At 45.3% G+C, this 20,164-nt stretch overlaps 1 protein-coding gene across 2 annotated transcripts in view; it reads left to right on the top strand.

The window, feature by feature from the left end:
• The window catches only part of GRIA1 (glutamate ionotropic receptor AMPA type subunit 1), a 321,581-nt gene extending 306,866 nt beyond the window's left edge, over nucleotides 1-14,715 (top strand). For both annotated transcript variants that reach the window (XM_021077008.1, XM_021077009.1), the window contains exons 15-16: nucleotides 3,986-4,120; nucleotides 12,042-14,715. In XM_021077008.1, the coding sequence (XP_020932667.1) occupies nucleotides 3,986-4,120; nucleotides 12,042-12,242 (336 nt within the window). In that variant the 3' untranslated portion in view covers nucleotides 12,243-14,715. The remainder of the gene's footprint in view (nucleotides 1-3,985; nucleotides 4,121-12,041) is intronic.

Genomic DNA, 20,164 nt, shown 5'->3' with positions numbered 1-20,164 from the left:
GAAGGCTTGCAGGCAGCCCCTAAAACCCCACTTGTACACACACCAGTAAATCTGTGGAAGGCAGAGAAGAGCGAAAGCTGCAGCCTTTACTTTGTAGGAGTTCAAACTCTCATACCAGGAAGAAGGAATGAAAGTATCCGGAGACACCTGAAGTTTGGTCCAGATTCAGCAGACCTCACATGATGGGCAGCACTGGTCTCCATGGGAAGGACTGCTCTTAAGGCCAAAGGACTTGGCTTCTCCTTAGAACTTTCTACAGCAGCCATTAGAAAGTGCCAAATCTCTCTGCCTCAGACCTGGCTCAACCCTCCTCACAAAGATTCAAGCCAGCCCCGCCTTCTTGGAAGGGATATTGGCTCAGAAACACAGATGGAGTTAGGGACAGTCCCCCATTATGTGGGAGGAGCAAAGAAATATACAAAAGAAGAAGAAAAACATCTTTCTTGCACATGATAAGGGTGGCAAATCAAGATAACAGGTTAAGGGAACAGATGAAAGGGGGCTTTGTCACCATAACAACAAGCCCAATGATGCTGAACGAAGAATTTTTGTTTTTCTTTTTGCCTGTCATTCTTCTCAATACTGCCACTCTCTTTCCCCACTCCTGGCAGAAGACAAGTTGTGAGTTTTTCACTCCCACCCCCAAGCTGTCTGGCTTGGGGGCAGGCAGCTGCTAGGGAGGGGAGGAGAGTGGGGTCTCCCAGAGGGGTGCTCAGAAGACTCAGATCCTGCCTTTTCCCCTCCCTGGTCAAGCATGGCTGTTAGTACACAAACGCCTAAGAAAGTCCCCTTACCTAGATATGGAGGAATCAGAGCTCCGGTCCTTAAATAAAAGGAATTTTTGTTCCTGCCCCAGGGTATGCCATCGTATTTCATCAGAGTGAGTTGAACATAGTCAATAAGGACAACTCAACAGGAGACGGTGGCCTTGGGCCTCCTTTGAAAGAGCTAAATGTGGGGCTATTAAAGAGCCAATGGCAGGGAGTTCCCTTCCTGGCTCAGTGGTTAATGAACCAGACTAATATCCATGAGGATGTGGGTTCAGTCCCTGGCCTCGATCAGTGGGTTAAGGATCCAGCTATGAGCTATGGTGTAGGTCACAGACAGGGCTCAGATCCCATGTTGCTGTGGCTGTGGTGTAGGCCGGCAGCTATAGCTCTGATTCAACCCCTAGCCTGGAAACTTCCACATGCTGCAGGTATAGCCCTAAAAAGCAAAAAAAACAAAAAAAAAAAACAAAAACAAAAAAACAAAAACAAAAAAAGAAAAAAAAAAAGTCAATTGCACACATAAGGGAAATTATGAAGGCCTGCCTAAATGTCAACTCCTCAACTATGTGGTCAAGGAAGACATAAACATCAGCCCTTCATTGTAAACCCTGTGAAAGGAGGCCAAACTTGCGCAGCAGTGCCTCAATCTAAGTTTGCTTTCTGACAACAGGGGTCATAGGGCCCAGCTGCCCCCTTGATTCCAGAGGTCTTCCCACAATTGTGTCAACATAAGTAAGGATGAGTAGCACTGTGTCCTGGAAGAAGTAGCAGTGCCCATACCATCTGGCCGCCCTCCTTGTTTGTATGGGACACGTCCCCACACTGACGTACACTGCCATCCCCATGGACCAGAGAGCTCCTTCAAAAGTGAGGGGTGCTCTCCACCTCCAGACATCATCAAATGCTCTGCACTGGGCCTTCTTCCTCCTGCAGATACATAGACTATGCCTCCTACCCCCACCACACATGAAGATCAGACCCATCCTCCTTCCAAGATTTACCAGCAGAGGACACTCCACCTTCTACCATCAGGGAGGCAGATGGCCTCTTAGGCTTTTTTGACAAGATTTCCACCACTTCTTTATCCTTGAAAACAATTCATAACCAGGGTGAACTTGAAAAAACTATGGAGACAGAAACAGCCTTGGTAACCAAAGAGAAAAGAGGCACTTCAGCTACTGAACAGCTGATCAGCTTGTGATGTCAGCAGGACTCAACCCTTTCCTCTGGGCCATCTTGTCTAGCGCCACCCCCAAGGCGTGCTCCCCATCCCCTCTCTCTCAGCGTCACTGTCAGCACCTTTTCTAAGGTGTGAGCCAATGCTACATTAACATGCCCCCCCACCGCACCCCAAGGCCTACCCACAGAGTTTTATAGGGATGTCTACAAACTGTAAGTCCTCCAAGAACTCTAAGAGACTTACTCTCCAGAAGCAGAAAGGCAGAACTCCTGACCAACACACAGGGAGACACTTTGAACATTCTGAAATATCAGGCCAAGTGGGAGTTGACTTGTTGAGCCAACTCTTGAATCAATCACCAAACTCATTGCTGCACATTTCCCTTATCAGGCTGCTATACCAGAGCAGGAGAAATTCTAGCCCTTTGAATAATCATTTCCACTGCTTCCAAAGCCAGACTATGCCTTACCAAGTAGAGCCCATATTCAAGAACCATCTGCTTTAGCAATACAGGGAGCCACCCAAGGGGTATGCTTTAAATAAGCCTACAGCTCGGCTGGCCAAGGCTGCCTCTGAGGAGGAAAGGGACGTTGCTATTGCCAGCTGCTCAGCCCTGCTGAATTGTGTACAATGCACCAGGTAGAACCAGGGCCAAGGCCACTGACTTGGTCAGTGCCTGCCCCGTTGCTACATAGACAGCTACTAAGAAGCAGATGTCAGGGGAGTCCCTGGGGCATGAGAGCTCACCTTTTGTGTGGCTTGCCAGCATCCCCACCGGACAAAAGATGTGTGGAGAGATGTAAAAGGGTTATCCCATGGAGTCTGCCTGTGCCAGATGAGGCATGCACTTTGTATTAATGCAACGAGCACCTGAGCAAACAATATAAGCAAAGGTGTTCCGCATTACTGTGACATCTGGGGATGGGTGTTCTTCCAAGATTTAAAGACGCTTTCTGGCCTGTGTCAAGGATTTAACTGAGCAGTTCCCCCCTCCCTGAGCCATTACCTCTCCCCACAACCACTGGTTTTGTTTGGTCATTCTCACCACGTGGGAAGATGTTGTCCCTCAGTCCCCGACTTGTGAACCCCATTGGAGGTAACAGAACTCAGGGATGGGCTCACCCACCGCTGACCCTTCTCAGGCTCCACGAAATGAGCTCTATCCACCTCCTACTGGGCATGAACCCTCGTCCTCAGGTCCCTGGAAATTAAGCGCCCTGCCCTATGATCCCATTTATCCGAAACCAGTGCAAGATCTTTCACCGCAGGATTTCTAAATTCAGCCATCTCAGTCTGCCTACAGTGTTTTTCAGCAAGCACCTTCACCAGAAAAATGACTCCAATTAAGCATAATTATTAGGATTTAATAGAGCCATTTTTCTATCTCAGTGCCTTTTTTCTATTCCAAGCCCCCCAGTTTTCTTTCTCCCCTCAGTTGGGACTCAGCGCAGTAAGTTAAAGGTATACACTGGTTGATCTTTATTATATGTACAATAACTGTCTTATTAAATTGAAATCAAATGCACATCTAGGGGAAAGTTCATGTTAAGTACCAACTCTCAGAAAAACATTCAGAGACACAAACAATAAGGAAAACCAATGCGTTGCTGAGCAACAGAGGGGAAAGGAGGGCAGGAACTGAGCTGAAAAGGAAGGGATACAATTTTCTGAAAGAATGGGGTAAGCTCAAGGGTGCAGATCTTGGCAGAAGCTGCTCTGACTTCTGTGGCATCTCCCACCCTAGAATAGGCACTGGGGAGGAGGGCAAATCTATTTATAAATTAAATATAATCCGGGATGCTTGGAAAATTGTCACACACATGCACACACACATGCACACATATACATTTTTTTCCTGGGGATTTTTTTTAACACACTGTCCATAAATACAAAGCGTTTTCAACAATTACGAGTGTTAAAGAGGGTGCTGGGTTGAGTGTATGTGTGATAAAATGCTGTTTCTTGGATGCTCTCTAGCTCCTTGGCTCACTTTACTCTCTCCCCCTCCCCCTGCTTTCCCTCCTCCTCTCCCCAGGACAAGACAAGCGCTCTGAGCCTCAGCAATGTGGCTGGCGTGTTCTACATCCTGATTGGAGGACTTGGACTAGCCATGCTGGTTGCCTTAATCGAGTTCTGCTACAAGTCACGTAGCGAATCCAAGCGGATGAAGGTGGCATCGTCTTCCCAGGCCTCTTTCCTAACCTGTTCTGTGACCCAGCGGGATTTGCTGGGAGTCCCTTTGCTGGAAAGGGTGGGGAGTGATAGGAGGTTGAGGTCAGCTCAAGGCAGGGGGTGATGACCGATGGAAAGCTGATTTGAGGAAGGTGACGGGGAAAGAGGGAAGTGTAAGAAAGGAAGGAAGACGGAATGTGCCAGGACAAACATTAGGCCTGAGAAAACAAATGAATGAGCCAGAGGTGAGGGGTAAGATTAAAAGTCAGAGGTTTAAGTGGGCAGTCAAGACAGTGTGAGGCCAGGGTGATGCTATAAAGGTAGATTCTACCTGGGGTGGCATTAACTGAAGTGTAGCGCCCAAGACAGCAGAGGGGGGATCCTCCCTCTGCAAAGTGGATGATCTTGCCATGCTTGGTGAATTCTTAGCCATCATATTATCAGATGGACGTTGGCAAAGAGGATCATGCCCAGAGAATGGTAAGCAGATTAATTAGATGACCCCAAACCGTATCAAACACAGCTGAAGGCAACTAACTGGAAAGAGAAGCATTACGGAAGATATGAGAGCTATCTGTACAAGCGTGAAGACCGTTCAGGGGAGAAAGAAAACAGATGAGGTCTGTAGGGTCCCAAAGTATAACACAAGAACTAATGTGTAAAAGCCAAGGAGAACAGATGTTAACAAAGGAAGTGAGATCTACTTTTCTTTCAGAGCTGCCCCCAAATGGGATGGACTATCCCAGTAAGTAGCAGGCACCCCATCAAGGGAGGTACGCATGTAAAGGCTGAAGAACTCTTGACAAGGATATAGATTCAAACATCCGGAGGGAGTTTGGATTACTTCAAGGCCCCTCACATTTCATCATTTAGCTTCAATAAGAAAACATTGATGGAAGGAAGTGTTATTCACGCCACATTATAAGCGAGACATCCTGAGGAGGTAGAGAGGACCAAGATGCCTTTCTAACAAAGAGTGATCCGGAAAAATTATCCTAACTGTGGCATAGATAGGACATCCTATAGGGATATAGAGAGGGGAGAAAATAGGGCTTCCAGGAAGAACTAGAAACTAAGAGGAGGGACAAGTAGGATTCAAACCAATAGGAGTGGAAAAAAGCATAGTCCTTCTGAGCAATGTACCCTAGGCTGTTATCTTGGCTTGACTAGACTAAGATTCATTTGTAGGGTTTGCTCTCCTGGAATGTGCTCTAAGAAGCCCTTTTTTTCAACCTGCAGTTGTTCCTAGGCTCAGCATATACACTGCTGGATCACAACCACAGCCTGCCAACCCCCTCCTTGCCTTAGGCATCAGCCCTGCATATTCCTCCAGGTCCCTCTTGGAGAAGGTGTAGCTAGATATTTGCTTCCCCTGTTTGGAAACTCTGTACAGTTCTGTACACAGGGAGTGGGAGTTGGGGCACGAGGGCCTTCCATCCTGGCATTCAGCATTTCTACACCATGGCTCCAGCCTACTCTCCTTTCTCAGGCAATCTGCTCTCCATACATGCTCCACACTCCAGCCACCCACCTCATGTTTTCTAGCCATGTGCCTCAATGCGGGCCAACCCCTCTCCCATAGGACCCATTTAAAAGGCAACTTCCTAAGATATTGTAAGAAGGAATAAATAAGGCATGGCAGTGTGATGGTATTTGGCCTCAATCCTACCCTTGACCACCTCATCCAAATTTAGGTCTTTCCAAAAAGGGCAAAGCACAGCAAAAGCATGAGCCTCAGATCCCAAATCCAGTATAAACCTCCAAGGAGCTTGGCTGGACACACAAGGTCTCCTAGAATTTAAGCAAAGCTTTCTCTGCCTATCCATCCAAAACATAAGCCTAAAGACTCTCCCATCTAACCCTCCAAAGTAAATGTTACTCCAATGGCAATAGGGGAACAGGAGAAAAACTGGGTGAGCACAATTTTACAACCCCCTAAACCTTCCTCATGGGCCACAACCCTAATAAGGGTCCCAGGATTGGCTCAGTACACGTCACAGGAGCTCCCCTAGAACACAGGGCAGGACAGTGGTTTAATGCAAGGCTCTGAACACTGGATGTCTGACCACATAACCTGCCTACTCCATGTGTTAATTGTGTCATCCTGGACAAGTTTCAATAGCTTTCTTATCCTCCTTTCTGGAGTTCCTGCTGTGGTGCAGCGGGATAGGCTGAATCTCTGGAAGGCTGGGACAAGGATCAATTCCCAGCCCAGCACAGTGGGTTAAGGATCCAGTGTTGCCACAGCAGCAGTATACGTTGCAACTGCCATTTGGACCTGATCCCTGGCCTGGGAACTCCATATGCCACAAGGTGGCAAAAAAAAAAAAAAAAAAAAAAATTGGATGATCCTCCTTTTCTGTAAAATGGGGCTAGTAGTATTACATCATAAAATTGCTGTAACACTTATATGAAAAAAAAATAGATTTAAAGGGCTTGGCAAAAGTCTTGGGCCATAATAATCCCTCAATAAATAATAACTAGAATTTATAATAATATTCACATAATTGGCTAGCTACAGTCTCCTTAAGACTTTCCTTTTACTGCTGCTACTTAGATGTCCTAGGGTTTTTTAAGCTATAGAGATTGTGAGATCCTTAAGGTAAGAAGCTGTGTCTTATTTCTCTTTGGATATCCCCCCCCACTACATAGAGTAGGTATTAGTAAAATTAATGTGGAATTGGATCCAGAAAAAAATCTGTTGGAGAACAAGATGAGGCATAGGGAGGAGCTGCCGTTGGGTTAAGCAAACACAACCATCAGAACCACCCAGCCTGGAAGCACACACAATATCCCCCAAAGTGCTTTTGGTCCTATCGCTCTGTACTCATAAGAGACCAGGCATCCACAAAGCAGGGAATCTGCAATTCTAGCTGTCCTTATGAGATAACCATGTCCCACTAATCATAGTCAGTATCAAGTGGTGGTACCAGGGTGGCTGAAAACTAAGACCTTCTTATACCCTGAACAATGTTGACCTTCACCACCAAAGTGAAGGTCAGTTACCCGAATTACAACATTCAGGTAAAAACAAGAATCCTGGGAGTTCCCATGTGGTACAGCAGTAACCAGCTCAACTGGTATCCATGAGGATGCAGGTTTGATCCTTGGCCTCTTTCAGTGGGTTAAGGATCCGGGGTTGCCATGAGCTGTGGTGTAGGTCACAAATGTGTCTCAGATCTGGTGTTGCTGTGGATGTGGCATAGGCCAGCAGCTCTAGCTCCAATTTGACTCCTAGCCTGGGAACTTCCATATGTCACAGGTGCAGCCCTAAAAAGCAAAACAAAAGAAAACAAAACAAGAATTCTTATAAGATACCACTGAGTCATGCCATAATTTCATGGAAATATTCTCACCCTTTCCTTTCCAAAGAAGATGTTGAATTTCTCAGGATCCAACACCAAGAGTTCTTGGAATCATGCCATTGGTTGGCATGGCTTCTGCCCAACTCATCGTGGCTCTTAGTAGGGTTTTTAGTCTTTCACCTGCAGAAAAGATTCCTGTATGGTGTTTTTTAATCAACCTACCCCTGATATTTCAAAGCTCCCTCAGCTCCTCTCTCAACTAAAAGGAGATAAATGGAACATGTTCTGCTCACCTCTCAGACTTGCCAGCTGTGCAGTTCTCCTTATTCTGTACTTGGCCTTCTCCAGAGGCAGACTAGCTCTTTTCAAAGGTGCAGCCTCCAACTTCACATGGAGAACCACACTGATGGTGTCCAGGGCCTTTTGCAAGAACCTTTCCTCTTGCTTCTTTTCTTAATCATGGTGTGTGGCCAGCTGTTAAGGCCTTGAGCCCCTAAACCTAGTTCACAATCAAGCTTCCTATTTCTCAACAATTGTTAAGGAACCCATCTCAACTTTTCATGGAAAAGAGACAGAGGGAAGTAAGAGGGGGCAGAAAAGAGAAAGAAAAGAAGAAGGAACAGAGAAGAAAGGGATGGAATAAAAGAAATCTTTATAGTAACTTGAATGTTCAAAGCCCTCTTTATATACATTTTCATTAACCCTAGAGTGTGTTGTGCTTACCATTCTAGAGATGAAGAAATTGGGGTCTGCATAAATTAAGTAGTTTTTCTTTTTTTAATACATATACATTCTTTTTCTCACATTATCCTCCATCATGCTCCATAGCAAGTGCCTGGATATAGTTCCCTGTGCTGTACAGCAGGATCTCATTGCTCATCCACTCCAACTGCAATAATTTGTATTTATTAACCCCAGATTCCCAGTCCATCCCACTCCCTCCCCCTCCCCCTTGACAATCACAATTCTGTTCTCCAAGTCCATGAGTCTTTTCTGTGGAAAGGTTCATTTGTGCTGTATATTAGATTCCAGATATAAGTGATACCATACGGAATTTGGCTTTCCCTTTCTGACTTAATTCACTTAGTATGAGAGTCTCTAGTTCCATCCATGTTGCTGCAAATGGCATTATTTTGTTGTTTTTTATGGCTGAGTAGTATTCCAGGGAGGCTTCTCTGAGAGAGGGATGCTTAACAGACTTGAAACTTGAAAAGAATTAACCAGGGAAAGACAGTTACCTCCAAAAGATGCACAAGTACTGCAGACCCAAAAGCCAGAACTCTTGCCCGGATATGAGAAGGGGGTCATGGAGAAGGAGAGCAGGGGCGAGCCGAGGACTCAAGAGAGGGACTTGAGGCAACCACAGCATCTGAGTATAACTGAACTGTCACCCAGTAGCAATAGTATAAAACCCAAAACGTACTCCAAATTGAATGAAGTCCCAGATCCCCCGTCCCTCCCCTCTGCCTGGGAAAACAGACAGGAACCTGAGCCCTCAACTTATATTAAGGACAGCCAGGGTCTTTATTATTCACCACCTTTCTCCCAAAGGAAAATAATCCCCAGCCACCCCCCTTCCCTGGAGAGCCGCTGACTTTGCATCATTGCCATGGCTGTGCTAACACGGGCTGTGTTGAAACCACGGCCAGCGGTCGGGCTTTGCACATGTCCCTGGAATTAATGAGCAGCTGAGAGACATGGTAAGGCAGGGGTGCATCCTCCATGGTAGGAGGTCACTCTGGCTCTCAGAACAGGTGCCAGGATGAGGTCATTACCAAGGACCAACCTCTTATTAGGGTGTTTGAGGGCAGGCAGAGGGTGGGTAGACTCTGCTTAGAAAAGCATGTTACTGGGAAGTTAGGATATAATCACTATTCAAGGAATGAGTTTCTAAAGCACTTGAGTATCATTTCAAAGGCAACAACATATAAGGATGAACTTGAAGAATGGCTGGTATGTCAGGGATGGACAAGGGAGAACCACAGTTCCCAGAGGCAAGGAGAGAAGTGACATTGGCTTATGACAATTTAGCTACTGGGGGGAGAAGGCACCACAGTCAGAAGGTCATCAGCTTTGCTAGGAGGTCACAGATAACTAACTTCAAGCAAGTCAGGGCTAAATCCTCAGTTTCTCTATGAAGTGAAATCAACCTAGATCAGTGTGTTTCTTCCACGCTTGCGTATTAGGATCATTTGCAGAGTTTTCAAAACTCCAGGCCACACACTACACCTATTAAGTCAACATCCCTGAGATAGGTCTCAGCTCTCAGTGGTTTTTTCACCCTAAAACTTCCCATAGGATAACAATGGGGGGCCAAGTTTGAGAACTAGTGAAATAGTCATTTTTAGCAATGCTTCCATTCCAAAGTTTTGACTCTATTCATCTCTTCTTCTGAGACACCTGAGCCTAGGGGGAAAAGCCAGTAAGCAGGTAAGACCCACCATCAATGGGGGTATGGAGTCATTGACCTGAGATTCTCTCAGCTTCCTTGAAAACCACTTCTGATTGCCATAAACTTGGAGGGATTTAGCTACATGCCTGACTAAGTTATCTCAGACTTTGATAGGTACCAATACTGATTAGGCCATCAGACTTCTCCTATAAGATAAATTTGGCAAATACCACCAACTTGGAATATTATGAACATATGTGAGACCTTTTTGAGAAACTAAGTCCAAGGTGATCTATGTGAACTTTTTTTTTTAATTATAGGGGTGTCGCAGAGAAAAATCACAGGAGATAAACATTCCAAGCTGATCTATAGAAGATTCCATACTGCCCAGACACACAAATAAAAAGTTAATTTCTTTTCAGCATTTTTAAAGTGAGAACAAGTAACCATGAATTCCTCATCTTTTATTTTCACCCCTACCCCCAAGCCCAGAGCATCACAGTGGTGTTTATTTGGCCTTGACTTAGAAGAATGCAATCCTGTCACATTTCTTCAGTGTAGGACAACCAGGCAGAGTGTAAAATAAGTCACATCCAGGGGGGTTGAACCAATGTGGAGACAGAACCAATGTGGCTGGAGGATCCTATGGGCCAAATCTGTCTGAATCACAGCCTTTTTTTTTTTTTTTTAAGAAAGACTATTTTAAAACATTATCAGAATTGCTAGAACTCAGCCAATCCCCCAGCATAATATAGCAGAAAGAATAACAGTTGGGTCAAAACTGCCCTGTTTATGTCTGTCCAGCCTTGGTAGGTTGACTGACTTCTCCCTTCACTAGAATCATGCCAAGTTTATCTACTGATCCTCTAATGACATCCTGGACACTCTGAGAGGTAGCTAAGAATTGAGAGGACATGGCCCTTGCCCTCCTTCAGGCAGTTATCATTCTTAAGACAAGTTACATACCTGAAGCAGAATTATTGCAGCAGATGTGCAATGTGCGGGGACTGGGTGAGGGGGACCAGCACTTGCTAGGGCAGCCAAAGACAATTGCAAGGAAATAAGGACAAAATGAGCCTTGAAGGATGGGTAGGTTTATCCTAGAGAAAGAAACCTCTCAACTCATAGACAATTCTTCTTTGCAGTGATTCCCACCAAGAAACGAAGCCCTACCTCAAAGTTTCAATGGGTATATTTTCATGGGAAGTTGGAAGTGACAGGAAGAGGGTTTAGATTCCATATCATGAAGTTTCTTTCTCCAAAGGAACTCAGAAGACTACAGCTTCTCTGGTCTTTAAGATATGCTTTCAATTACAGATTGGGGTCCTGAATATTCGATCTAGCCCATCTCATCCTGGGATGAACAATGAAGTTCTTTTCACATCCAGAGTTCCAACCATCTAGAACTCACAGCTTAGTAGCACTGATCTGACGTGTCAGTCTAGAAGTACAGGTTATACTATATGCCGATAGGAAGCAGAGGATACACAGATAATGATCTTTGGAATTCATTCTCATTTTTCTTTAGCGCATGCTTTTTTCCAATTACATTTTGCCTATTGTGTTATTCAAGCAAGTCCTACATTCCCTTAACACATACTGTTAGAGGCAGGATATCATTTTCCCAGAAGCATATCAGAGGTAGTTTTAAATTTTCACCCAACAATGATACACTCTCAATTTTTTAATATTTTAAATCATTTTCATATAGTATAGCACCCTTTTTGCTAATAAAAGTCAGTGGGTGCATAGACCATTACATTTTGGCAAACACGGATATTTAAAAGATCCAGAGAGATAAGGAGATGTGCACAAGGTCACACAACTAGCTGATGTCAGAACCAGAACTAAAATTCAGGTTTCCTAAAGCCCATTTCCAGTTCTCCTTGGTCATGTTACTACACTTATAGCATCATCAACACTACCATGGAACTATTCTATCTGTAGAAATCACAGAGTGTAAGAACCAGAAAGGATCTTAGGAGCTCACCCAGTCCAGTACACCTGATTAAACTGAGAGAATATGAGGTCCAGAGAAGGGACCAGACTTGTTCAGAGCCACCTGACAATTTTGTGGGTGCATGGGAAGTCAAGACTAGCATTATAGCTTAGGAGAAAAGTTGGATGTGGGAGGAGAGTTGGGGCGTTGTCCAGTGTTGACTCATTCTCCTTGCCAATCATTGCCAAGGACTTGGGGAAGAACCCCCGGTCCTCCTGAAAAGGGTTTCTGTTTGATCCCACAGCAATCCATCAACGAAGCCATACGGACATCAACGCTCCCCCGAAACAGCGGGGCAGGAGCCAGCGGTGGTGGTAGTGGAGAAAACGGCCGGGTCGTCAGCCATGACTTCCCCAAGTCCATGCAATCCATTCCCTGCATGAGCCACAGTACAGGGATGCCCTTGGGAGCCACTGGATTGTAATGGAGCAGAACCAAGGCCCCTGGGGAGTATGCTCAGGCTCCCCCAGTTCCATCCCAACCCTTCAGTGCCAAAAACAACAAAATGAAACGCAACCACCACCAACCACCATGACCACAGGGAGGATGATTCAACTGATTTTCCTGAAGAATTGAGAAACCATTTTGCAGCCCCTTTTTCCTTTTTTGATGTTATTTTGCCCTTTTCCATCTGCTAAGTGAGATGACAAGTAACACTGTATTGCAATAAGGGGAGCATAACCCTGTCAAATAGAGCCTGTGTCTCTGAACACGGAGTCACTAGAACACTAACGAGGAAACTGTACTATTTTCTTTTAATTCGGTTGTTAATGTGTCTTTGTGTGTGCAGTATTTTTTTCTTACTAATATCCATGGTTTTCAAGTTCCGTTAGGCCCCTCCTTCTCTTTACTTCTTACTCCCAACTCCCTACCCATCCTTCTTTGGTTTTCAGATTGGAGATTCAAGATCTGTTCTACCTTACAAGCAAGCGAAAGGGAAAAAGCAATCTTCAAACTAATTCATCATGGGAGCTCTCCAAATCCCCCTCCCCACCTCGGCCCCAAGCCACGGATGGAGTTGGAAGTTGTTGGAGGAGTGGGCTGCCCTCCTCAGACAGGGCCCTGCCTCAGCACTGATGGAGAACACATGTGAAGTCATGCAGGACAAGGGTGGCGGAGAGGGTCAACAAAGGCAGGTGTGCAGTCAGAGGAGGACTCGTGAAATTCCAGAGGCTCTGATAAAGCTTCCTTTAATGTGTAACAGCTATCTCTGTAGGCCTTAGGTGGAATCATATGCTTCTTCACAGAGTCAACCTCAATCCTGAGAAGTGTGTCCTGCTGCTATGTTCAAGCCCAGAAGCATTCTGGTGGCTGAAGGGCAACTGGCTTCTTGAACCAAGTAGAGCCTTGGGAATAGCTCAGAGCCAGAGAGAACCCCTGGTTCACACTTTTCATTTGCTTGACTTCTGAGCAGAAACCCCACAGTAGAGTAAACTCTCTTCAGAGCTTCTGATGTGGGGGCGGTGGGGGGGGGCTGTCATGCAAGCTAAATGCAAAAGAAAGTTGATGGAAGAACTTTGGGAAAAGAAGCTTCATTGAAGCCTATAAACTGTGGAACCTTCAATGGTGTGCCCTGTTCTATGACTGAGAGACCAAAGGTGAAGCTTACGGTTTTGCTGACCTGGAGAACTCGAGTTTCTATGTCCTATAAAGGTATCCTTTTCATAGGTGGCCAGATAACATTTTGTCATCTTTAGAAAGTAAAATGCCCAAGGGTGAATGATTTGAAGGATGATAGGGAGACGGACTGAGGTGATAACTTTGAGGAAACTTAACATCCTTCTAACCCAAGGAAGCCAACCTTCCCCCTGACAAAGACAGAATGAAGATACTGTATTCCAGTGATCAGAGTCAATAGGCCCATGTTTGGGACTACAAAGCTGAACTAAAACAAGATTGGAGAAGTGACAGCGTTCATGGAGAGAAGCCCAGACTGACTACAACTTTGGTTGGGTGTTGGGGGGTGGGAGGCAGCTGGTCCTGGCACATTGCTTTCCTGGAGATCCCAGCTCTCATTCTTGGTGCAATTGGCTTCCAGCTCTCCAGCAGCCACTCTCCTTAGGTGCATGATTCAGTGAGTGCCATGTGTTCTCAGCTTTTATTGATAACCATATTCTGGCTTGTCCCCTTACCCCCTACAATCTTCTCTACTAGAGGACATCATTAGCAATTGACCAACTAAAGGTTTTGGAGCCTACGTACAAGTAGGTGCAACGTGACTGGCTTCATCTGTGGACTCTCTCCGTGGATACGCATCATCTCTATGTCTCTTCCATCCTCCTACTGTCAGCCACAGCAAAGAACCATCCCAAAATCAAACTCTTTGCCCTTTCACCTCAAGTTGCTGTTCAGTCTCTCACGTGTCAGTGGGGGTATGGTGCATGAAGCAGGACCCTCAAGGTGGATTTTCACTTTTTGTTACTGTCAGTTGATGTCCTTACCCCTTACCCTCCTACCAGATTCTTCTCAACCCTTAGCCTACCACTGCAGAATCTGACATGACCCACCATTAGGGGGTCTGCATTTCGGAGGAGTTGGAAATAACCCTTTACCATCAACATGCTTCAAAGACCTTTTACCTTTGGCTTGGTAAGATGCCTCTCCAGCCACTGAGCACACCAGAAACATGATCTAATAGGGAGAGACCACCTATGCTAGAAATGAGGGGCTATGCTATGTGGGGGTCCAAGACTCCAGCAAGACAATGTTTTTCATCAATGGAGGGGTGATGGGGAAAACAAAAGTAAGAAAAAAGTTAACTTGTATTATGTATTTTTATTACACTTTTCTTAAAAATAGAGCAATGGGAAAACTCTGGAAGAGATTGACATTTTTCTCAACAGGAATCCATTACTTAACAGTTCTGGCTTTCATTAAATTTTGCTCTTTGGTACCTGGGCCTTTTATTTAACATCTATATTTGTTTTAACTCTCTTGGCAGATGTGTGAAAGGATTTTTGCTTGATCAAACACTAAATATTTTTTTTGGTTCCTGTTTTTCTTTCAAACAGTCAGGATTTTTTTTTTCTTTTGGTATTTGCATAAAATGAAAATATCACCAAGAATTAAATCACTGTGGATCCATTATCTACTTTTCATATTTGTCCATTCCATTGTTGTGCCATTTCTAAAGCCAGAGCTCTAAACGATGGTATTTCCTTATTCCTAAGCCTAAGTTCAGTACATTTTTTTTAATGGTGACCAATACTCCTGACTCACTAACAGCTCTCAAACAAGTCATTTCAGCTGGACTAGATCATTGGGAGTTATTTATCCAAATAAGGTAACAACAGAAGGAATGGTTTTCAAGGGCCATGGTTCCAACTGCGCAAGGAGCAGTGCTCGACTTGTGGTTAAGGACCAGGTCACGGTCCTGAGGGCTCACACGGAATGTGTTCCAGACGTCCCACAAGGTGGAGTCCAGGTACATTTGTGATGTGCAGAGTCGCAACCAAAACCAAATCCAGACCAGTCTTATACACAATCTTGGCCCTCAGACCACGTGACCCTCTTTCTTGCCTGAAAGCTATTTTTTCACTCAAACAAGATCGGCTTTCTGTAACAGGACACATGTTGACCCTTAAATACTCATGATTAAGAACAGCATCAAGTGCTTTCTTTCCCAAAGAATTCTGCATATTGCAGGGATCAGAGGTCTAAAATAAAAGCGGCATTTCAGGCAGCAGCTACTATGGCTTAGAGGCTTTGGGGGAAGGGAGGGAGAGAAGCTAGCAGACTTGTGTGAAGATCCAGTCACTGTTCAGACCCACCTGCAGTAGCCTCCGGCATTTGGGGTTCTTTTCAATGAAGAAGCCCTTAGCCCCAGCTGCCACACGGGAAAGACTGATCTCTGTCACCTTGCAATCAAGTAGTTGGCATAATGACCATAATGCCTATGAGGGCACAGGTCACCATGCATGGGGCACTTACTAGGTTAAGCAGACTCCATATCTTCTATTCATGACAATGGCCCTCTAAAATAAGACATTACAGGTGAAGCATCTCAAATTTAGATGTATCACAACCTCCCACAGTCTCGTAAGTGACAGAACTGAGATTTGAACTGAGTCTGCCCAAATCCATAAGCTTTACATTGCCCATCTCATGGTTAACCAGGTCATGATACATGATGGTCTGGAAAACCACAGGCCAACAGTTCTCTGTCTTCCTGTGATACCAAAGTAACTGAAAATGGAATGGTTCAAGTTACACCTGTCATACCTTTGGGAAAGCCAATCTATCCTTCTATCCTCCTGGGGCATGAGAGATCACTAATCCAGACAGGATTAGTCTGAAAGGAGAAGGGTTGAAAGAGTCACTTTGGGCCCCTTTAAAATAGATCCAGGCTACAGAACAGCAGCAGGTTGGGAAGCGGACGGAAAAGCAGGTCCCCTTGCAGAACAGTTGGTTCAGCCTGGAGAAGGAGCCTTGCAGCTGTCCAGGGAAGTGGAATTAGCTTTCTACGTGGACAAGACCAGGATCAGTTCTGGGAGTTAAGGGCAATGGACTTAGGCTCAGCTAAAGAAGGCATTCCCAGCAGTCAAAGTATCCTTGTGGAAGACTCCCCAGGAATCTAACACTGTCAAGGAGATACCACTAGCATGAAAGTGAAATATACATCTTTTAATTTTTCTGACTTTATCTTGCATCTTTTTTACAGCTCTGTTCAGGGTATCTGATGAGTAATACTGTGATATATATCAAGAGAGAATTGACAAGGTCCTATACAAATAGGCATGAATATCACTAAAACAGTGTCCAAAGTCAACTTACCCTCAGTAAGAGACAAGATGGCAAGTTCCTTCTTTACCACATGCTAATGTCCCCTCTAGGAAAGAAGGTCTTCGGAGGTCCACTCCTATCCCACTCTACAGATAAGAAAACTGAGGCTCTTGAGTAAGAAGCCACTTTCTTCTCTCTTATCAGACGACTAGAATGGCATTTTCTCCCTTGGGACCATGGACATGCCATCTGATAACCTGGGTTCTGGTGTGTGTCTGGCCAGTGACAAACAATCCTAATATAACATAATGCTTTGTAATTTTCAAAGACGTTTTCTGTCTTGAAGTTTCCAGATCACATCATGAATAGAAGAGCAGTGTGCTCAACTGGAAAGGCCAGTAGATGAGATCAGGATTCACCTCCCCCTGCCTTTACAATCTTGGACAGGAAGATTAACTACCTGAACCTCATTTTCCTAGCCAAAAAAAAAAAAAAAAAAAAATGGGCCCTCTGGTGTCAACACAAGCAGTGACTCTTGGCCCTAACTGCACACTGGAGTCATGTAGGGAACTTCAACCAAAATCACTACTGCCCAAGATGCATCTCTAAGTACAATTTGTCTGTGTGCACATATGGCCATCATTGTTTTATTGTGGCTGGTTTGTTCTGAACTCTCAGGTAATTAAAATGTACAGCCAGGATTGAGAACCACTACAATTAGGCCAACCTGGGGATAAAGAAAATGCTCATGAAAACTGTGAAAATTTCAAAGCACTGTATTAGGATTATTTGTCAGTGGCCAGATTCATACCAGAACCCAGGTTACCGGATAGCCAAATCTCCAAGGCACCAGGGAAGAAAATATCATTATGTCCATCTGATAAAAGAGAAGGCAAGGAGGCAAAGATGCAGTCCCCAGCTTGGGTTCCACATACTCTTCTACCTTTCGACATGTTTTAAACAACAACATTATGCTGGGAGAAGGGAGATGCAGGAGTTAGAGATAAGACATAATCATCAGAGGAGCATCTTCAGGAAAGGGGGATGGGGAAATCTCTGTTAAATGAGTCAGCTTTCAAAACAGCCAGTGATTTTCCAAACTGGAAAACTACTTGGCTGTTTCCATCATAGACACCAAATCCCACCACCTGCATTTTAAACATTGTCCACTGGAAAGCACTGCCTATCAGCCTCATCTTCCATGCACAAGTCCTCTGGGTAACAATTCTAACTTTGCTTCAGTGGTATGCTTGCCATTTTTATAGTGCTGCATACAAGGGACAAGGGTACCAGCATTTGCTCATCACTAGCTGCATACCAGAATAAGATTTTAGAGCTTCGCAAACATCTCATTTAGTCCTCAAAACAATTCTGTGCAGTGGGGATTTATCACCCCTTTTCTACATGGGAGGAAGTGAAAGCTCAGAGGGGTTCAGAACCCAAGGTCATGCAGCTAACTGATGACTTGACCTAGATTCTAATCCCAGGTTGTCTCTCTCCAAACTCACTGCCTTTTCACTTTACTTGCCCGTCTCCAAGGGCGATTTCACCATGCTTAGAAAAAGCACTGGAATAATAAAAGACAGGAAGCCTACTGCCTCCCCCACTGCCAGTTTGTGGTGTGATCTTGGGCAACTCATTCCCTTACTCTGGGCCTCAGTGACCTCAGGGAAACAAGGGAAGAGGGATTTATCTAATGGATCTCTAAGATCCCGATTGCAGTCTTACATCTGTGGTTCCCAAGCAGATGCTATTTTGTGTCCCCGGGGGGCATGTGGCAATGTCTGGAGATGTGTTTTGTTGCCATAATTAGAGGTAAAGGGCATGACTGGAATTTAGTGGGTAGAAGCCTCGGTATGCTGACAATATACAGGGAAATCTCCCACAATAAAGAATTTTCCAGACCAAAATGTCAATAGCTCTGAGGTTGAGAAATCCTGTCTTATAATCATTATAGCACCTCAACGGCATGTGGGGATGCAAATGATGGCAAGACAAGGCTGAACAGAAAAAGAGTAAGGATTCTAAACCAGGGGAGCCAGCAGAGAAGATGAACAGTTACATGAATTTAGACAAGAAACCACGTGTAGGGGAGAAGGCTGAGGCTGGAAGAGTTTGGCCCACAGCATAAATCGAGACAGGGCAGAGAAGCCAAGGATGGGGACTCTATCAGGCATCCAGGCAGAGCTGACAGCTGTGGCTCAGGAGGCAGCAGAGAGCTCTGCCTGCTCAAGTGGCTGAGGCTCCTCCAGTCTATTTTTGCAAGTGACTGCAGCCAGAACCAGCTGAGAGGCCTACCGTTGAGCCCTATCCACTCCAAATAGACCCGAATGGCTTCATTTTTAATCCCAGAATATACTTCTTCCTTTTAAAAAGCATAAGCACCCAGCACCCCGGTCCACAGTTAGATGTCATGGGGAATATGTAGGCAAATAAGAGATCGTCCTGTCTCTTGGAGAGTTTATAGGAAGGAACAAAAAGACTCATAAACACAAGTAGTGAGACACAGATCAACAGTAGATGGGAATAAAGGCAAAGTGTCTGGGTCCAGCCTTCCACAGGCCCCCCTTTACCCCATGTCCAGCCTCTGCAAAAGGAACTCCGAAGTCCACCTCCTCCAGCTAGATGATGCATTCTCAAGGCCAGAGATCTCGTCTGCCTCAGCACCATGCTTGGTGCATAAGAGATCCTCAGGCAGCATTTGCTGAATGACCTGATGAACGGGAGAGGTGGGGCTGAAAGGCTCTCTGGTGTCCCAAGTTGGCAGAGATCACCCTGACTAGGAAAATCAGGGAAGGAGGTGATGACAAGTGTGTGCTGCCTTGAGGGTTTGCAGGCCTCACACAGCCAGAGATGAAAGAGAAGATCGTCACAGAAGGGGAAACAGAACAAGCCATGGAGACAGAAAAAAAAAAAAGTTCCCATCATGGCTCAGTGGTAACGAACCCAACAGAAAGAGTCGAGTCCAATCCCTGGGCTCACTCAGTGGGATCCTGCATTGCCATGAGCTGTTGTGTAGCTCACAGACACGGCTCAGATCCTGAGTGGCTGTGGTATAGGCCAACAGCTACAGCTCCGATTGACCCCCTAGCCTGGGAACTTCCATATCCTTCAGGTGCGGCCCTAAAAAGACAAAGGGGGGTGGTGCACAGAGGCAGGAGTAGGCAGGGCCTGTTTGGGGAAAGGGCAAGGGCCGATGCAGCTGGACCACACGGCCAAGGTAAGAAATCAAAGAGACGGCTGCGCTGGACCTACGGCACTGCTGCGTAATTCATCAAAAAATGGAATTGAAGTTTTATGTCCTAAGAAAGAAATTTACTCAGGTACAGAGTTTAGCAAGAAGCATATTGTAGGCATCTTCTCTATGCTGGCACTTCACGCCACCCCCTCACTAAATCTTCAGGCAGGAAGCCTGTGAGGCCCAATGACCATCTCCATTTGAGACCCAGAGGTAGAAATACAGCTTTCGCCACCTGGAATTCCTATGACACAGGAACAGATCACTGGAAGATCATAAGAAGCCATGCATCCTCATGACAGAGAAGGATAGAACTGGAAGGAGACAGACCGCCCCCAGGGGTGGCACTTGGCTTGACTCTGCAAGGAGTCACTGGAGAATAAGCC

This window comes from Sus scrofa, chromosome 16, assembly GCF_000003025.6.
Source record: "Sus scrofa isolate TJ Tabasco breed Duroc chromosome 16, Sscrofa11.1, whole genome shotgun sequence".
Taxonomy (NCBI): domain Eukaryota; kingdom Metazoa; phylum Chordata; class Mammalia; order Artiodactyla; family Suidae; genus Sus; species Sus scrofa.
Note: the sequence above shows the minus strand (reverse complement) of the source record. Positions and strands in the feature narration are given on the sequence as shown.